This window comes from Oryzias latipes, chromosome 22 (genome assembly GCF_002234675.1).
Source record: "Oryzias latipes chromosome 22, ASM223467v1".
Taxonomy (NCBI): Eukaryota; Metazoa; Chordata; class Actinopteri; order Beloniformes; family Adrianichthyidae; genus Oryzias; species Oryzias latipes.
In genome coordinates this window covers 24019419-24040663 of record NC_019880.2, presented here as the reverse complement: position 1 = coordinate 24040663, position 21245 = coordinate 24019419, and the positions used below count along the sequence as shown (strand labels likewise).

The 21245-nt window shown below is 45.2% G+C and overlaps 1 protein-coding gene across 6 annotated transcripts in view; it reads right to left on the bottom strand.

Annotated features, from left to right (window-relative positions):
• Positions 1 to 21245, bottom strand: part of akap6 (A-kinase anchoring protein 6) — a 234481-nt gene that overhangs the window by 18682 nt on the left and 194554 nt on the right. For all 6 annotated transcript variants that reach the window (XM_020713576.2, XM_020713577.2, XM_020713573.2 and 3 more), the window contains 2 exons: positions 6213 to 6296; positions 5594 to 5746 (listed from right to left, as the gene is read on the bottom strand). In XM_020713576.2, the coding sequence (XP_020569235.1) occupies positions 5594 to 5746; positions 6213 to 6296 (237 nt within the window). The remainder of the gene's footprint in view (positions 1 to 5593; positions 5747 to 6212; positions 6297 to 21245) is intronic.

Genomic DNA, 21245 nt, shown 5'->3' with positions numbered 1-21245 from the left:
GGTTTCCTGCAATCCACTTCCTTAAAACTTTTTCAAATCGCTCAAACATGCATAAAACGACAACGACCTTGTGATCTGGAGAGGTCCCAAGCTTTTATGATATAAATTATTACAAAATAAAGCGTCAAAGTTTCTGCAGCTCTGACTTAAACACACCCTATGCTCTGCGAAGGTATCAGCTCAGTAGCCTTGTGGTAGAGTGTCCGCCCAGTGACTGGAAGGTCAGGTGTTCAAATCCAGGCCGAGTCATACCAAAGACTTTAAAGTGGGACCCAGTGCCTCCCTCACTCAGCATTAAGGGGTTGGATTGGTTCCCAAGTGTCACTGTGTCTGCCGCTTATAGGTGGACAATTGTTGTGGACAACACACCTAGGTGTGTGACAGCTAATGGTACTTTAACTTTAAGGTGGACGTTTAACCACAGAGCCATTCATCCAGAACTTCACCGGTCAGGAGGACAAAAGTCCCAGAGAGGGTAAGTGAACTTCCAGCAGAGAAACTGGATCTTCAATTTTCATGACAAACTCTGGGCAAACATAAGAACAGAAACGCTGGGTTTCATTCACAACCATTTGCATGGAAATGTGCAACAATGTGCTACATCTTTTTTCATGAACTGAATCCTCTTTGTTTTCCAAATCTGCTTCACCTTCCAGATTTGCACAGAACATACACAGAAGCTGCACCTCCTTTTGGCTTGGTAGCATCTACAGGTGCTGAAACCCCTTCAGGGTCTTCGACATCTTCAGAAGCACCATCACTTTCTTCCCGACATTTTTTAGGCCGCTGACTGGTTTGATGTCAGACGATATTTTCACGGACCAAACCACAACTCAATTCAGGTTCAGATTATCTGTCAGGGCAAAAAGAATAATCATGGGCTATTTTGTTTTTAATTAAACCTTTATTGATTGTCCATCTGTCTACAACACAGAGGAGTATTTTTGAGTTCTTAACAGGATCCTCCTTATTTTAGCTTTGTTGTAGAAAAAGCCTTAAATATCTTTTTAACAAGTTTTAAAAAATCAGCAACTTTATTCATTGAATCTTCATTCTCTGTAAAATATTTGCAGCTGGTTTAAATACAGACGTTGTGCAGGACCCAATAAAATATGTCGATTTTCCCTCCAAAGCGCAGGCTGACGACCGGATGCTAACTTCAGCCGCATTTTAAGGTGTGACAGAAAAATAAAGCAAAAAAAAAAAAAAAAGACACCACACAACCATAATAAAAAGGAGCATTTTCTAAAAATAAATAAATAAAGATATTAACCATGAATCCACCATGTCTGCAACTTTATTATTAGCCTATTTGTAACATTAAAGAGTCAGGTTTGGTACATGGGAACAGCTGCATCAATAAATCATAATTTTGAAGACGGTTTGGTTTGTAAATACCTGCTTAACTTTTTTTTTTTAAAGACGAAGACTCTTCCTCCATTTCCTCACTGGTTCTTTTCTCCCCAAAGAAACTTTCCAAAAAGGTTTATTTTTTATTAACTTTGTTAGCGCTTAAGGTTAGCCACTTTTAGAAGATGGCAGATTTTTCATTTAAAGTTGGGTTCACACTGAACGCCGTTTACGTGTCTGGGGCGTCCAGTTACAACGTCAAGTCAAAGTACAGACACGATCAGAGCTCGTGTGGCGAGTGTCAGGCGTGTCAGTCTGCTGCACCATTTGGGTATCGCAGTGTAAATTCAGCATTGCCGAATGATTTGGGCGTCGGGGCATGATTCAAAAATCCAAACTTTGGCAAAGAAGACACGCTGTGTCGAGCAATCAGTGACTTTGGCCCGTGAAGTATTGATGACGTGATCATCAGGTGAAGTCCAAAACCAACATTGAGGAGAATCTGATCCTCCTGAACTTTATGATATTTTTCTTTTATCCACTGGGACAATATTGAAATGATCCGCAGACCGGTACCAGTCCACCACCCAGTGTAAGGTATTGGGGCCAGGATGAGGTTTTCTGCTTTTATTTTGGTTTATTTGTTACTTCCTGTTGTCCTCTCATTTCAGGTGTCTTTATTTCTCCCCAGTGTAATTCTCACTCAGTGTCATCACCTGTTTCCCCCTGTTGTGCGCACCTGTTTGTTGTTGGTTCATCACTCTTCCTGTTTTCCTCACATTTGTTGCCGGATTGTTTTGTGTGTTTTCAGAGCTACGAGCATCTGGCAGTATTTGGAGCAATTATAAGTTTAGTTCCGAAATAAAAGGAACCCTTTTCTGAGTTTTCTGCGTCCTGCATATTGTGTCCACACCGATGTTGACACCCAGGGGTTAGAGACCACAGATTTTAAGGATCTGCATCTTTTTCAGGATCTTCATCATCTTCCAGTGCTGCATCCTCCTCAGGAGCTTCCAGGTTTTCCGATCCGTGTAAATTTTGGATGAACTCAGATTCTGGAATATCAATGCTCATTTCCTCCCACACTTTTTTTAAGATGAGTCTGAACTAAATTTTGGACAAACGTGCAAACTTCTTCTGTGTGGAACCTCTGTGGACATCTGCACCGTGGCTCTGATCCTTGGAGCAACGTTGGGGAAATGGATTCTGGAAGAGACTTTTGAATCCTGAGATCCGTACCCAAGAAAGATGAATAACAGAATCTGTACAGAACGCACTCTCCGATGTGGGGACAAAGAAACCAGCAGAGGACAAACATTTTATCATTCAGCACCGGTGTATATTTATAAACTAAACCACCCATATATATGAACCTCTGCTTCTTCCTGCCCCCCTCCCTGCAGCCTCCCTCTTCATTCCTCTCCCATCTCCAGCTGAAGTGAAATTACTCTCCAGCCAGGCAGCGAGGTCAGAGAGTCTGGCCTCTGCGATTTGTCTTCTCTACAGCGCATTTGTGTGTGAATCTGAAAGATGGGGAGAAAGATTTGCGCCTCCAACTGAGTCAGGAAAAATAGATCCAGCTTCTTCGGCCTGCAACTCGCTTTTGTTCAACAACTCAAACTGCACAATCACAACCTTTTCCTCATTATTTTTTAATCTGAACAGCAAAAGATAGTTTCCCATGGACCATTTCCTGTGCAGGAGGGGTGTTTTTCTCTGTAAGACATAAAATTATCGTATAGACACATATTTATATTACGTAATACTGCCTCTGCAGACGATGAGATAACAGATAACGAGAAAATCTAAAGAGAGAAAGAAATTGATAACAGATATAGTAAAACTTCAGTTTAACTTTCGTTCACTTTCATAACCAAACAGAACCAAATCATATCTAGCTCTGCAAAGAATCACAACGCTGCAAATCCGAGGGGAAATAATTCTTTTTTTTAGGCTTTGCTCTAAACAGACCTAAAAACTGATCTGATTCGGAGGACTTTCACGTTCTGCAAAGAACCTAAAGTACTGAACGGAAAGACAAAACACCAAACAGGAGTAAGAACAACAGAAAACCACATCCTCACTGGAGAATGTGGATCAGAAAGTCTCAGAATCCTGAGTCCAGAGGCTAAAAAACCCCAAAGCCAAACCTGTCCTCATGCAGATAAACTCTGTGTCCTCAAATCTACTGCAGTAAAACTTCTGCTCCCATAAACACCTTGTGATTCATGCAGCAGATTTTCTGCTTCTCTAACCCAGTCTTTGGTTTCAGTTTAGCTTCTGGTCCCTTTCATCTACTTTACTTCTCTGATTATTCTGTCCCGCGTCAGTCCTGGACTGCAGGAACCAGATTGTTCCCACAATTCCTCTTTTCTTACAGCGCGTTTGAACAAAAATGTCCGTCACGCTACAAACTCAACAACTCACCAAATTTGCACACAACTAGGAACCAGTGATAATTAATTTTTGACATAGTGAACAACCCCCCCCCCAAATCGCCCAAACACACATGTCAGGGATATCCAAAGGAAACATTTAAATTCTTATGGGATGGTCACAGAAACTACGGCTTTTTGTGCCATTTTTTGTGAAATGTGGTGATTTTGACTTTTGGTCACATTACGGGAAAAGAAAACATTTGCTCAAAGTTTCACACACATGCCACCAAGTCTACAACCACAAATAAAGTTTTGTTGACCTTGGAAAGAGTCCACCATCTTTAATTTTCTGAAACAAATTCACCTATAGTACCTCCTACAAATGTAAACTCCTATAGGGATCTCAATCTATGGCCTCCTAACTCCGGGAGCTTCACTGAAGTCTCTTGGGAAAAAATGCTGGTTTTGGAAATTGTAGACATTTCACAACATTAGTGTGGCGAGCTCGCAAAAGTGGCTTTCCCTTGTTGCTCACACTTTGTTTTTTACCAGAATAATGTGAATACAGGAATTCGTTGCTCAAGCCAAACAAAATAATGTAAGAAACAGTAAGACCAGATCAGTAATGTAGGCGTGGTTAACAAAAAACCTCTGACACCAAGCAAATCAGGCAATTCTTCCAAATATTACATAAACTTGTATGCCCTCCCTCCCCCCCCCCCAAGGCAACCAGAAAATAAAATGGTTGCTATGGAGATAAAACTAACAGAAAAGCAGGGAGTGAGGGACGCATCCAACTGTCCAGAAAGTGCAGCCAACTGTTTTTCTCTAAGGTTAAAGTGGCCACCAGACTGTGGCGTTCACGCACACGCGGACACCTCTGAAGACTAAGCTGCTCTTGTTGGCATGAACCAGAATCCATCAGGACTTTTAGATCGGCATGGGAGTTCTTCTGCAGCTTCATCTTCACGTGGATCCTTCTTTGAACTGAAACATTTTAGTTTTTTTGTTGTTTTAAAGCTTTTAATAATAGATTCGATTTATCTGCGCTTTTCCCAGGCGCACTTACAATGTGTCCATTATTCATTCACTCCTCATGTGTACTTGGTGATGGTAGAAGCGTGGCTGCCAGTTTGCGCCTCTGACCCTCGGACCCTCAGTGGGACTTTCATACTCATTCACACACCAGTTGAGCCACGATGGAGGCAAGGAGGGTAAAGTGTCTTGCCCAAGGACACGACGGTTGACTAGGGGGAGCAGGGATCAAACCGCTGACCCTTCGATCATTGATCGACCTGCTCAACCTCCTGATCCACAGCCGCTCTAATTCACCTTTTCACCTTCTGTATTGCGGACAAAGAGTTGCTCTTAGCCCCACAGAACAAACCTGGTTTGTTTTCCTTAAAATGAACATCTTGAACACTTAGACTAGCAAACCTTAGAAAGAAGTCAAAATAAAGACAAGGCTGGTCGTGTTAAAGTTCAACCCCTCAAACACATGAGGACGTCAGAAAATGATTTCGAAGACAACATGACCTGGACAGATGATAACCTTCCCCGATATATGAAGAGAAGAACTTCTCACCACACCAGCCATGCTTTGACATTCAGAAAAAGTTCACATCTAATCTAAAAAGTTTCTTTTTTTCCACAGATTTCTTCTTTTTGCATGCCAATATTAGCTGTTGTTTAAGAGCAATACCAATCAGCTTTGAACCTACATTCACGCTCCTCCACTGTGAAAAGCAGCTCCAGCCACAGCAGCCTGTATGTCACACTGGAATCAAACTGTGGCGTGTCTGCATGTGTGGAACACGCCCCAGCCGCTCAAAGGGCTGAAGGCGTGACTGTCAGGACGCACTGACCTGCTGCTCCCCGAGCTTCCTCTTCAGCCGGTTCTGCCACTGCAGCGCCTGCATCACAATCGCCTCCCACCGCCTCTGCAGGTTGATTGACAGCAACTGGAGGGCCTCCTGGTGCTGCTCCGCATCTGGGCCCACCTCCGCCATGGGGCCCGACTGTCCGAAAGGTGGAGGGGGGGAAGGGACAAAAGATCACAGCTTTAAAAACCCACAGTTTAAAAACCCACTCCTTCCCGTCCCTGTTGCTGAGAGCTCTCTGTTTAGGCACTCTGCTGCTAGCTTACAGCTCCTCATGCCTCCAACCTAACTGATGCAGCAAAAAAATGGCAAGCAATACTGTAGTTATCCAGTTGTGTATAAATAAGATATTTTTCAAGCGTCATTTTTTGTCTGCTCCTGATTCATAACAATTTGAATAGACAAATACTCAAGAAATGCAATTTTAAGCTTAATTTTCTTAATATCTGTCTTCTATCATCAGAAAAATGCCAGAAGAGCATGTTTTAAACACCCAAAACACCATTTTCATCAGAGTGGGTCCACAAAGGTATATAACATGCTGACAGGAACGTTTTCGAAGAGCTGAAGTCTATCTTGTGCAGGTCACGTTTGCGTCTCTCACCTGGCTCTGCAGGAGCAGCTTCTGGCACAGTTTCAGGACAGAGGAGACTCCTCTGCGCCGAGCTCGAATCTCTGAGGACAGACACTGCAGAACAGAAACACCAACGGTCACAACGGACAAAGTTACTGTGCTTACAGCGCGTTAACAGCAAAATGAAACCAACAAAGGTCCGTCTTTACAGCTGTCGGAGTCAGAACAAGTCTCACATTCTGGACCAGGAACAACTTCCATGAAACAAGAGGATTGCATTTATTCTAAATATTTGTCACAAAAACATTTGTGTTCATAAAACACAAGAAAATATGTCTTTGTTTCGACAAAGAAATGCAGAAACAAAAGACACAGACACTGTGTAAACGTGTACATATTTTCCACACTACAAAACGACAGTACACTTTATAACCCGAAGCCCCTGGTGGCTTCATAAATGCATCGTACTGATGTCAAAATAATGTTGGGAGTTACAAGGCGCTCTGTCAAAACAGGATTCTTGTGTCTTGTGTCGCCTGTTCTGAACAAGTTCTTGCTCAGTTAATAAAGTTTGACCGATGAATGGACGTATCTCTGATTTCTCTCACTTGATACATCTTATAGTCGATGCTCCTTCTATATGAAACAAGTTCATAAATAGACTATCCAATGACGGTGCGCCTTGAGATCTGGTGGGCACTTGTCTCATAGAAATTCAAACATGAAACATGACACCACATATGTACATAGAATAGAATCTTAAAGCATGTCACTATGAAAACACAATTTTGAAGTAAATAAGAAAAAAAGTTAGAAATACCAAAAAAGAAGAGAAAAGTATCAAAACAGCTGTTGCCCCTCCCACTGCCCCCCCCCAATGCTGTTTGTTAATAAAAATAGAGAGAAGGTGAAATGAAGAAGGGGTGGAGCTTGTTAGAAATCACTATGTGTTGATGATAATTAAAGGTCCGTGAGTGTTTGTACATGCATGTGTGTGTGTGCGTCTGAATGTGAGCATAAAACATGTTTGTGTGTCTGTCTTTAAAATGTGGGATTGTGTTTGTCGTCATGCATTTGTGCGTGTTTATGCTTAAGCATCTGCACACGTGTTTGTGTGTGTCTGGGTGTGTATCTGTGTGAGCATGTGTTTGCGTGGGTGCCTTTGTGAGCACATGAACGTGTAACTGTGGATGTGTGTGTGTGTGTGTGTGTGTGTGTGTGTGTGTGTGTGTGTGTGTGTGTGTGTGTGTGTGTGTGTCAGAGAGAATGAGGGACAGCCTCGCTCCTCTGCAGCGACCAAACACGTCCGAGCCTTAAACTATTTATGCTAATCCTGCCAGCAGCCTGAGACACGCTGCCTTTACATTTTCTTTACCTTCTTCCAATAAATATTAAACACTATCACAATGAAAAGCTTTCTCCCCCGTCTTCTGTGCACGCACACACACACACACACACACATCCTGCAGCACATTTGCAGCTCCATCCGTGGTCCAAACAGGACATGAGGCTGCAGAAAGCTGCAGTCAGGATCAGGAGGAGGAGCCAGGTTTGTGTTTCTGCTGATGGATTTAATGAAAACCCGACGAGTGTTTAGCTGAAGGAAGGGGCGACTCTCTGCTGCTGCAGACAGAGACGCTCGGCCCAACGGCTCACTCAGAGGATCCGGGCATCACGGCATCCACTGAGAAGGGCGTGAAGTTATGCAGAACGTGAGCTGAGGACGGCACAAGCTCCACCCATCAACCTGCAGTTTCTAAGAGCTTTCTGGTCTTCGTGAAGCTGAGTTTTGCTGAACACACAACAGTGAAAACAGTTTGGGATGACTTCAATAATCTGAATCACGTGTTTCCAAAAAGAAAAAATGTCATGTTTAAAAAGCGGAGCTTTATTCTACCAAAGGTTTTTCTTCTGCAGAGACAGAAAAGTGAGATTTTGGTTGTTTCTGCTCTGCTGGTTTTGCTCTGATCCCTGCCTCTCCCTGCTTTTTTCTGAACGGCTTCAGCCTTCCTGCCTGGACCTGTATTGACTTAGAAGCTCCAAAGACAAAGTCAAACCAATATTTGCAAAAAAGCTTTTCTTCCGAGCTGCATGGGAACCCCCAGAGTTCTGTGGAGGAAGAGACGGGGATAATAGACGAGAGCTGGACTCGGATAGAAGAGAAAATGGGAAGAGACAGAGAAAGGAGATTTGCTGAGATAAAAACTTACAGGAAAAAGTGTAAGACGGGATTAAAAAAAAGTGAAAAGAGGGAAAGCAGGGATCCAAAATCCTTTTTATTTTAGGATTTGGGATTGTGAGCAGCAGTTTAGCTTCAAGGTTTACCTGAATAAGTGAACTTTAGCATCATCGCTCTAATGAAGTATTTTTTTAAAGTTTTTAAATAAGAATAAGAATTGAATTCAAGTCCTGTTTTGATCATCTTTGATCTATCGTAAAAGCGTTCCCAGTGGTCTATTATTTATGGTAGTGTCCTTGACAACTTCTAGAACATAGTTTCTGAAGAACCGCAGGAGTTCCTTAAAAATTCCCCTCTAAGTTGTAAGCGGGATTGTTGGCGCAGAACAACCCCGCCCCCTTTCCCATGAATGGAGAATGGAATGGACCAGGAAGCTTGTGGCCCGCCCAGCATATTTTCTACATCACAAATAACATATTTTTCTAATGGCCATTTTTTTCGGTCTGCTCCGGATTTGCAGCGATTTTAATAAAGAAAATACTCAGAAATGCAATTTTAGGCTTAAATTTCTTTATATATGTCCCACAACAACAGAATAATACCACAAGAACATGTTAAAGGGTGTATTTCATGCAAAATCAATTTAATGTTAATCCCTCAGAAAAAACAACCCCAAAGGGATATTTTGATCCATTCACACATTTCTGAGTATTCCTTTAAAAACATGCGCTCTGAGCACAAGCCCCTCCCAATCTCACAAAGTCAGGAACAGCCCCTTCCAGGAAGAGTTTGCGCTGCCAGCCCCACCCCCAGGCTAACACACACACCCACTTTCTCCGTGGAGCTAGCGGTGATCGGCTAAACGCTTTCACTTTACATGCAAAATATGCACATCCATCTTTGCAAACGTATGGATGCTGTTTGTTTTCGTGGGTGAAACGCTGAGGCCGGCTCTAGATTGATGTCATGAAATGGGCGGAACTGTCACAGAGCGAAAGACGGAGACTCAGAGATCAAGTCATCCTACTTCCCGGGAGGAAAATGAACTCGCAAAATTAAAAATGTGATCTTTAGTGTGTCAAAAGTGATATATTATCACATGGACATAGTTTATCTTAAGAAAAGCAGGATATAGGCCCTTTAAAGACATCAAATACGCGATTGTTAAAGACGATTGTCTTTAACAGAAACTTAGCTGTACAAATCCAAGCTTCTAACTGATCCAGAACCAGAATCCTCAACGTTCAAAGGAATTAGCAGCTTCTATACAAACTCTTTCCAGCATTTCATTTACGCTCAGTAACATTTCAACGGTAGGGACCTGACACGATGCTGCAGCAAAATCAAACAGAGCATACTCATTAAAAGTGAATATTCCTAAAAAAATAAAAATATCCTTGTTAAGTATATCTGAAAATGGCTAAAGATAATCTGTCTGTTTTAATATAACTTGTTCAGACCATAATTCAGTGATTATTAGACCTAAATCTGAGTTAAATTTTGCAGATTTTTAAGAGGTGCTGTGGATTTTTTTTTCCTTTTTTGGTAACAAACTGAAACATTTTCAAACAGTTAAATCTTAGTCAACATTGCTAAACTTTCTTTTCAAGGTTGTTTTTTTAGCCAGACAGAAAGGAGAGTGTGTTTTTGTCAGAGCATCAACCTTCATGAATCCTTCAAAACATAAACAAAGGGATCATGAGCAGAGATCTAAAACCCCAAAAGTGCCGGGGAAAACTTCTGCAGGCAGAGGACTCTACCTTTGAGCCTCGACAAAATCTTCTCCACATTTCCAGAAAAAACCATCCCCCTGATTCAGCTACTACTGCAGGTCTTGAAGCTGAAGCTGAAACTGAGGCTTTTCTTCTCATTTTCCCTCAGGAGGAAAAAACTGCTTCCTGAGAGGATGAATGTTTTTCCACGGACAGTCTGGGAGGTCACAGGTCGACACAAAAACACGCCTGAGCCAAAAGGTCTCTGAAAACGGAGAGGTTTTTTAGGTTTTTGTGAATTTCGAACCTCATGGATGAAGCTTGCATTCAAGAACCCCAAAGCTTTAGCTCCAGTGTTCACATTCCTTCGACTAACTCTTCAACTCTTAATTTAATTAACGTTATTCCGGTAGATTCTGATGCCGACAAAAGCTGGTGCCAAGCCGCTTTTGTCTGCATCAGAATCAGCTGAGCTATGTCAAGTAGCGTGTTGTTTGGGTGTCGCTACCAGGTTGTCTCTGACTGCATAAACATGCACACGCACAAACAGCTGCACTCCCAGCTGCCAATCAGTTCAGGTCTTAAATGAAAAATGCGCAGTGAAATAAAATCATGGAAACTCCTGCTGGGAACATATGTGTGCCTAGAATCATGGGACGTAAACAGGTTTCTATTTCTCGATCAACCCTAACCCTATTTTCTAAAATTTGAAAAAATCCAACTTTTGGCCAAATTGGAAATTAGACAAATATTTGGTTATATTTTTTCTGAAGGGGAAAGTTTCTAATTTAAACAAAATCATTAAAAAATAAACATAAAAACACACTAAACATAAAATATAATTAATCATTTCTAAATGCCAAACAGAATTCCTGATTGTTGATCAGAAAAGAGTAAATTAATTTGTTTGACCAACATTTTACTCTTTTAGGGCAGCAAATGCGTTTTAGGAACCGTGAGCATGCGGCCTGCAATAATCGTTTGGGGTCCTTCGAGTCACACTACGGTAACCCCACTTGGACAAACTGCGTAGCGTGGAGATCTGCTGGGGCTCTACATATTGTCATTTCACGTTTCCTTTTGTAACTTAAGTTCTTTTCCCTCATAAGTTGTGTCTGACATTATTCTTTGTAGTGCTTATAGAGAGATTTTGCCACAACCCACTTTGGAAAAAGATCTGTGGCTGTTAGAATGAACCTCCTGCTCTACACAAGCGAACCGTGTCTCTGAGCAGAGCAGCTGGAGTCTCATAGCTTCGTGTTCGCAGGCAGGAAAGGTGCTTTGTTACAGTGTGCGGTCCGGAGAAGGGTTCTGAATGCAGTCCGTTCGGCTGCAATGCACTTAATAATAATCATAAAAATAAAAAAAGCACGTCTAGAAGATAATCTCACTCTATGTTGGAGCTGTGTTTGTTTACAACGGACCGTTTCATATCTTCTTCTATGGTGGTGTCGTGATTTTTCCAGACCAATCACTATCTGATACGTCATCTGACCAACGGACAGCCAATCACATAATGTGACGTCAGCACTAGTCGAAGGACCCCGAACGGTTGCTGCAGGCCGAATGGTTATGGTACCTACACCGGCAGTATGTCAGGGATTTACTCCCCAGCCGTCCATTTACTCCAACTTCTCCACCTTAAAATGTAATAACAGCAGTCGTGTGTGTCCAGATTCATTCGTTTATGAGTCTCAATGATAAGAAAGATCAAAAGAAACAAAGCCAAGGCGTAAGATCTGTTCAGGTTTCAAGTGTGTAAAGCCTCAATTTCCTGCTGCCTCCTTCTGCAAGAAGGTTTTACATCACAACTCTACTTGTCTGAATTTATTTAATACCCTGGACCGTAGTGTTCTCCTTGCTCCATGTTTTCTCCACTCGTCCTCCTCCAGAGCGACAGAAAGGAACCCGATCTTTCCCTCTCATCTCACTCGAGCTCAGCCTCTCACTCCCCCCCAACCCCACTTCTATATCTCTTAGTCTTAAATCTCCATCTCTTCAAAACAAAATCCTCTTAACTCTCCACCACATCCTCATCTCAACAATCTAATTACTGAAACCTGTCATGAAGCGAGGGATGGAGGGAGACGGAGGAAGCCGAAGGAGTTTCAATGTCAAGAGTTTTTGGAGTCTGTCCCCCCCCTCCCCACCCCACCTTTCACACTGAGCCTCTTGAACATGGAGTCCAGAGGCTCTGAATGCTGATGGGCATCAGGTGTCTTCTCTTATTTTTTAGTTTCCATAAAAAACAAACTTCTGCCTTTTTAAAAACCCGACACGACCGGATCCGAACACAACGAGGGGAACATTTCCTGAACCAAAAATGTCGACCAGGAGAGAAAAAAAAAACTGTTTATCAAAGAGAAGAAGGTACAGCAGCAGAGGAAAGATGAAGATTTATTTAGAGTAGCAGAGAGAAAGCAGGCAGACAAGGACACAGTGGAGAGGAAGGTGGCAAAGAAACCATGCAGAGGGAGGGGGAATGGGGGTGGGGGGCTTTAGCTGCCTGTGACCCAGTGGAAATTTCAGTCAATTAACATTAATTAGAAATCTCTGATTAATTCTATTTGTTGATTAAGTCAATTAAAACCACAAGCACTCGTTATCGCACAACGAGCCTAATGAATTCCTGTCCGCAATTTGTTCCCACACATATTCCCTCTGCTGCTGCGAACAGCCTAAAGCCACCACCACGTCTGCGCTCACGCGGGCCTCCTTCCTCCCCGCTCCTCCTCGTTATCTAACGGCCAAACTGACCGCCAGATCCCTGCATACCTTTACTGCAAACGTCTGAGCAGGTGACCCGATCAAGGCTCTGAATTTAGCCTTGAAAAGGGAGAAAACAGAAGGGGGGCACAAAAAGACTTTAACGCACACTCCAATGAAAAGGACGTTTTTGGTGCTTTTAATATTAGCTGGTGTCATTTTTCTCATGATGGACGACATATGTGAAACAATTAAGCTTTAAATTGTGTTTCTGTCTATTTCTTTATTCAAATCCCTATGAATCAGGAGCAGATGAAAAGCTGCATGCTCTGCTCTGCTCTATTCTGGTGCTTCCACTTGCAGATAAATAGATCCATGTTCGTCTTTATTTTCCTCTTATGAGCTGGAATCTGGATCAGAACCGTACGCTGGATGGCTCAGATGTTAGTCGCCATCTTCGTTGCACCGCTAATGTTAGCTTGGGGTTTTGAGGGTCCGTAAACCATGGGTAAAAGGTGTTCAGACATGGGTGACGGGAAGTGCGGGGGAGTTGTTCTGCGCCAATAGTCCTGCCCACAACTCAGAGGCGAATTTCTACCTCCTGTCGCGCTGAAGAAACTATGAAACAACACAGATTTATTGATTTTGCCCATAATCATAATCAAAAGAGCACTGCTGCTTTGAAAATGAAGACATGATTGGAGCGGAACTTCAATCCTTATGATATGGAGAACATAAAAAAAAAGTCAGCATAACAGTTACTCTCCTTTTTTACGCCATTAGACCTTTTCAGCAGTTCATCAGACTTCCTTTTGATAAACAGGAGTTCGGGGTTTGAGCTCTGGACAAAGCTGCCATTGTACTAATCCAAGTGTCTAAAGGAGGATCATGGAGCGGGCCCCACTGAGAGCAGTGCCACAGCTGTGGACCACGTCCTGGGACTGATGCCCAAAACTGCCGGTGTCAGGTCAGCATATCTGAACTAAAGAAGGCCCTGAATAAACTTGATTTTGAGGAATCTCTGCTCCACGGTGGACCTTTAACATCCAGCAGGTGGTTACAAAAGGAGAATTCAGAAGACGACTAACAGGTGGCAACGGGGTGTCTGAACGGTATCAGGGACTGGAATCAGCCTGTGACAGACTGTCTGACATTGGTTACAGTCATCTCTGAGAGCAACCGGCACCTCAGAGCAGCTGTGGACCCAAACCACCTGCAGACACTGATGAAGACGTTCAACAAACTCTTCTTTTGATGGGTTTCTTCTTATTCCAACAACTTTTGCTGGAAGCGTAAATACGGCGACGAGGGGCGGGATCAACAGCTTTTACTTTGAAGAACGAGCAAAAGGTCAGGCGGGGGCCATGGTGGAAGCAGAAGAAGGAGAAAATGAATGAAAAGTTCTCTGTGAGTTCCAACATCCTTTGTGCTCATGGAGGAAGGCTCTGCTGGACGCTAAAATCTCTGTCTGTTCTCTGGATAAAAACTTTTATTTTGTCGATTCTTTTCCTTCATTCATCTAATTCTATTCCCCATCCTGGTCAAACTCTTGCTTTAACAGTCATTTTTATAACTTCATTGATTATTATTAATTTTCCTCTTTTCTGCTTTGTTTTTTAATTGCTTTTACTTATTTGCTTCAGTTTTTCACCATAACTTGCTGTTCCTGAATCCTGTCAGACAACAATAATTGGATTTGCTTTTTCTGCTTCTTAATTAGCTTTTTCCTTTGTTATTTATGAATAACAAATGCTGATTTTTTCCCCCTCTCGTCTCTGAATTGCTTTGCGGGTTTCTCAGCTCTCAACAGTAAATGGAAGCCTGCAGATCTGTTCTTCAATCTGTGAATCCTGCTTTCTAAATCAGTGAGCTTTTCCTGAACTGTAACTGTGACCTTTAAAAGTTTTTCTGCTGGGATCGGCGTTGGAAACCTGAACAGATTTTAACGGTTCAGAAAAAGAACAACACCACTCTGAACTGAACAAATGCTGTCTGCATCTTCATTTGCAGATTCTGTCTGACGCTGTTTTACAGTTTTGTTTGAGTCTTTAAAATCTCTACACATGACAATAGTTCATTTCTATCAATGTAAAAGCATTGTTTTATAACTTGTTCAAACATTTTTCAGTCAGAACAGTAGTTGACATCAAAACTCCTCTGGTCACATGTGTAAAATGTTAAACGGTGTATTGTTTTATAGGCCCAAAGCCATTCAGCTGAAAATAAGAGGATGACGCCATAAACCATTTTTTAAATATATATTATAAGACTTTGCATTTTAGCGTTTAATTATTTCCAGAAAATGTTGGGTTTTTTTTAAAATATGATCAAAAATGTAGATTTGTATATTACTACAAACACACACACTCCTACACACACACACACACAGTGAGTACACCAATGAGCCAAACCAAATCAAAGGTTCAGACATGCAGCATCTGTGAGTTGGAGGAAATCGTTCCCAACTATGCAAAAAAAACATTGATATAAAACCCAAATATTTAACAATCAGCTAGTGACTGGTTGATCAAGAATCACAGGTTCAGTTCCTTAAAATGAAGGTTTAAAGGCTGGTTTGAGTCTCTGAGGCTGTTTTTGAGCCCTCTTGGTTTGTCAGCATCTTGGGGACGTCCCCATCTCGTATCTGCGCTGTGAGCATCTGCAACATGGATCCGGAGCTACAAACACAGCAAACCAGCAGGCAGTGGTGAGGAAACGAGTCTTACTAAAGTCTTATCAGAGTTCTATCATCGTCGTCTTACTCTGGTGAAGAGGACATAAGGAACATTTCTTTCCCAACCAAAGACAAAAACAACTAAACAAACCGGTTTAGAACCTCAAAGCTGAAGGTAAAATAATTTTCTCCATGCTAATTAATCTGGATGCTTTTCCTTTCTTTTCTTTAATGGGACATTTATGGTTCACCCTAACCCTTTAGTGCTAAAGGTACTAACAGTACCGCTATACAATATACATCACATAAAAGGGTGTTTTGGTGTTTACTATCAAATGCTTTCATTATTTTCTTCTTGCCACTCTAGTATACCAATTGTAAAATGTTAAAAATGCAAGAATTGTTACATTATCAATAAATTTGCTTTGGTAATGAAATCATTTATAATAATCAAACGGGTTGGTCCTAAAAAGGACCCATTTTGGTCCCATATTTTGTAGTTGAGAGACCAGATCTTGTGGAATTTCTCACGGATTTAGAGGAACCAGACAAACAGAAAAGTAAAAAAAAAAAGTAAAGCTCTCCTGAACTAGTCTGTATTTAGTTTGGTATTAGCAGCAGAAATAGCCAATACCAACAGTCTCATAAACAACAGAGAGGAAAAGGGCCAAAATGCAGAGTCCTCATTCTGTGCACCAATGCTCATCTGGGACTTTAGCGGTCTGACTTTTTCAAGTCTGTCTGGAAACTGCCTGTTGGCAGTTCTGTCACAGTCTGATGCCAGTTTGGAAGAGGCGGACTTGAACCCGCTTGAGACTCAAGTGTCAGGACTTGTTCTATCCAGCCTGGTTTAGCTGGGGGCAATGAAGACCAGGCTCCAGCAACCCCCCCCCCCCCCCGCCCCGCCCCCCCCCCCAGGGCTTGGAGGTCTGGGTACTGACTGTGTTTACTGTAATGTACTTTCATTGACTTTCAACAGTTTACTTCTTCCTTTAATGGGTTTCCGTGAAGCAAAAAGCTGGAATGTGGTGGTGGTGTCACGGTGGGGGGGTGGCTCGAAAGCCGGTTGGACCCAGATGCAGAGGCAGGAGGCAAGGATCAGGGCTAGTGGGTTTTAATGCACAAAAAGAACAAACAAAAAGCGCTGCAGAGCAGGATGACAAAGGAAACAAAAACTTACTTGGCGTGGCATGAAACATGGACGAGGAACATGGCATGAACACCATAACAGGGGTAACTAATGGACCAACACAGGAGGAAGGCAGAGACAAGACTTAAATACAGACAGGGCAGACAAGACACAGGTGGACACGATCAGGGCTGATGGGGACCAAAGGAAGCAAAACTCAAGAAAACAGACAAGACAGGAGACTTTCAAAATAAAACAGGAAACAGAAACAAGACAGAACAAGGACCAAAAACAAGACAACAAATTCAAATCATGACAGTACCCCCCCCTCAAGGAACCGCTCCGAGGTTCCAAAAGTCACATGAGGGGGGGGCCCCGGAGGATAAACCTCGACGGGCACAAGAGTCCAGAGGACGGCCGGGGGTCCGCGCCGTCCGGCGAGGCAGGTCCGGAGGACGGCCGGGGGGCCCAGAGGTCCGGCGAGGCAGGTCCGGAGGACGGCCGGGGGGCCGAGCGGTCCGGCGAGGCAGGTCCGGAGGACGGCCGGGGGGCCGAGCGGTCCGGCGAGGCAGGTCCGGCATGAGATGCGTGGAGGGGTCGTCAGGCTTGGAGGCGTCGTCAGGCTTGGAGGCGTCGTCAGGCTTGGAGGCGTCGTCAGGCTTGGAGGCGTCGTCAGGCTTGGAGGCGTCGTCAGGCTTGGAGGCGTCGTCAGGCTTGGAGGCGTCGTCAGGCTTGGAGGCGTCGTCAGGCTTGGAGGCGTCGTCAGGCTTGGAGGCGTCGTCAGGCTTGGAGGCGTCGTCAGGCTTGGAGGCGTCGTCAGGCTTGGAGTCGTCAGGCGTGGAGTCGTCAGGCGTGGAGTCGTCAGGCGTGGAGTCGTCAGGCGTGGAGTCGTCAGGCGTGGAGTCGTCAGGCGTGGAGTCGTCAGGCGTGGAGTCGTCAGGCGTGGAGTCGTCAGGCGTGGAGTCAGGCATGTCGGGCCAGCAGTCAGGCTCTGGCGGGTCGGGCCAGCAGTCAGGCTCTGGCGGGTCGGGCCAGCAGTCAGGCTCTGGCGGGTCGGGCCAGCAGTCAGGCTCTGGCGGGTCGGGCCAGCAGTCAGGCTCTGGCGGGTCGGGCCAGCAGTCAGGCTCTGGCGGGTCGGGCCAGCAGTCAGGCTCTGGCGGGTCGGGCCAGCAGTCAGGCTCTGGCGGGTCGGGCCAGCAGTCAGGCTCTGGCGGGTCGGGCCAGCAGTCAGGCTCTGGCGGGTCGGGCCAGCAGTCAGGCTCTGGCGGGTCGGGCCAGCAGTCAGGCTCTGGCGGGTCGGGCCAGCAGTCAGGCTCTGGCGGGTCGGGCCAGCAGTCAGGCTCTGGCGGGTCGGGCCAGCAGTCAGGCTCTGGCGGGTCGGGCCAGCAGTCAGGCTCTGGCGGGTCGGGCCAGCAGTCAGGCTCTGGCGGGTCGGGCCAGCAGTCAGGCTCTGGCGGGTCGGGCCAGCAGTCAGGCTCTGGCGGGTCGGGCCAGCAGTCAGGCTCTGGCGGGTCGGGCCAGCAGTCAGGCTCTGGCGGGTCGGGCCAGCAGTCAGGCTCTGGCGGGTCGGGCCAGCAGTCAGGCTCTGGCGGGTCGGGCGTGGAGCCGAGCTCAGGCGGGTCAGGCGTGGAGCCGAGCTCAGGCGGGTCAGGCGTGGAGCCGAGCTCAGGCGGGTCAGGCGTGGAGCCGGAAGTGGGGACCGGTCGGGGTTCCGGCGGAACCCCCCTGGAAGCCGGGATGGGTCGGGGCGCAGGCGGCACCCCCCTGGAAGCCGGGACGGGTCGGGGTGCAGGCGGCAACCCCCTGGGAGCCGGGACGGGTCGGGGTGCAGGCGGCAACCCCCTGGGAGCCGGGACGGGTCGGGGTGCAGGCGGCAACCCCCTGGGAGCCGGGACGGGTCGGGGTGCAGGCGGCAACCCCCTGGGAGCCGGGACGGGTCGGGGTGCAGGCGGCAACCCCCTGGGAGCCGGGACGGGTCGGGGTGCAGGCGGCAACCCCCTGGGAGCCGGGACGGGTCGGGGTGCGTCCATAACCACCACTGGAGCGGGTTGTGGTGCGTCCGGGACCACCTCCGGAACATGAAGGGGCTGGAGGGCATCCGGGACCACCACTGGAAGGGGTTGTGGTGCGTGCCGGACCACCTCCGGAACAGGAAGGGGAGGTTGAAGGGGACGGCGGGGACGACGGCGACGACGACCCCCCCTCATGGCGAGACGGCTCCCTGTGAGGTCCAGGTGGCTCCCACTCCAGGCATACGAGGCAAACTGGGCCTGGTCAAAAACCCAGTAAGACCTCGTACGCTCGGCTTCCTGGCAGTAGGCCTCTAGTAGCTTCATGTCCCGCTCTGCTGGGTCCAGAAAGTATGGTTGGTCCATTCTGTCACGGTGGGGGGGTGGCTCGAAAGCCGGTTGGACCCAGATGCAGAGGCAGGAGGCAAGGATCAGGGCTAGTGGGTTTTAATGCACAAAAAGAACAAACAAAAAGCGCTGCAGAGCAGGATGACAAAGGAAACAAAAACTTACTTGGCGTGGCATGAAACATGGACGAGGAACATGGCATGAACACCATAACAGGGGTAACTAATGGACCAACACAGGAGGAAGGCAGAGACAAGACTTAAATACAGACAGGGCAGACAAGACACAGGTGGACACGATCAGGGCTGATGGGGACCAAAGGAAGCAAAACTCAAGAAAACAGACAAGACAGGAGACTTTCAAAATAAAACAGGAAACAGAAACAAGACAGAACAAGGACCAAAAACAAGACAACAAATTCAAATCATGACAGGTGGTGGTGGTGGTGGGGGGAGTTGTCTTCTACATGAGTGGTGAAGAAACAAAATTCCAAATAAAAGCTGCATAAGTTCCTGGAAGATTGCAATAGTCAAGGGTGGTGGAGTAGCTCTTTTGGGACTTCAGGTGTCTTCAATGATGAAGTTATCCGTTTTTGCCTGACCGGACGGAAACATGCACTCAGTTTTGCTTTTTGCTTTTATTTATGTATATTTGGAGACAGAAGCCGTCCACCCGGGCTTAATGAGCTTGATAACCATTAGTAATAAAGCACCCAACACTGTTGGAATCTGCGTATTTGTGAGTTTTTTTTCTCTGCTGAGCTCTCGTGGTCTTTTGCAAAATCGGTGAACATTACAAGGCGTTGAGCTAACTTTAGTCTGAAATTAGTTTTTTGACCTTGCAGAGACTGGTCAATAAACCATCAAATATGTTCTGCTTGTCTTGTTATCAACATGTTCTGCTGGGAAACCCTGCATCCTGACATCCACATGTATCCACGCCAAGCCCAACCCCCCCTGCAGGACAGCGAGGCTGACGCCGGCTCAGGGAAGCCTCAGGTGTTCTCCAGCTCCCTGGATGGTCAGAAATATTTGTTTTGTTACTGAAAGGCAGATGAAATGAATACCACACGGATGGTTTGAGCCAGCTGAGGGAGGAGAAGGAAGCATGAGCTGCAGAGATAGGCTGAGCAGCACAGAGAGCATGACTGAAGAGAAAATATTTAAGGAGTTCAAAGGTGAGACGTAAGGTCAATTAATCAATCAATCAATCGTTTGATTGATCTATCTAGATAACTCTTTGAGTTTTGCAAAGACAGTGTGCTAGAATGTTCTAAGAATGCTCCCTTTGGATTCTTTGGATGTGGAAAAACAACAGTGGGCTGAACTTTAGGAAACTAGAATGTGAATGGATTTACAAATCATTCTTGCTGACTTGTTTGTTTGGACACATATTTCATTTACACTCGACTATCTTAAAGAAAACCAAGGAATCTGAAAACTTCCCCTTTACTGTGGAGTATCAGGTATTTCTCAATGAGTCGCACTGGTTAAAGTCAGTGAATCGCTTCTAAAATGGACAATTATTGACTATGGATCATATTCTCAACCACAGGTTATGATATAAATGGACTTGTTAAAATGAACCATTACACCCCTAATCCTTAAACTTCTCTTTGTCTGCAGGTTTTAACGAGTGGATGTCAGCTCCCAAACAGCAGAATAGCTAAAACATCTCAATGTCATTGAAATAAAATAAGATCAATATTGTTTATTGGAATTAGTTTGTAGAATGAGTTTACAGAAGTAAAACAATGATGTGTGTCGTCATCAGTGATGCTTTTCCTCCTGCTCAGGGCAGCCACGTGAACTCCTAAGGGGGCTTGAGTACCTGCCCTTTTTGCCTCCTGATAAAAAGTACCCCCTGTTTCTATTTTATTTTAACATTAATACAACTATGTAGAGATACGAGACAAAAATGTGGCTACAAAATCCATTCATTCTATTGAACCCATTTTCTTGTAACTGGGGGGTTCTGATCTGCTGCTTCTGTCTCTGTGGCTCTGCTCAGACTCAGAGAGAGAGTTAGGGACCGCCGGGGACAGCAAGAGAAGCTGCTCCCCCACAGAGACTTAAAGAGCGACATGATGGTAAAGCAACTTGACTAGTTAGATCAGAACCTGTGAGTTCTGGTCTAACTAGTCGCCGTTCACTGATTCAACAGGTGTGAATATGGTTCATATTTTAGAAAAATGCTCCATATTTGTCAAAGAGTCACTTTTTACTAAAGTCAGTCGTCTGAACACGGCGCATCAATTCGACTCAGATCAGATCGTGCGGGGACAGGAAGCTGGGAACGTGGTTCAA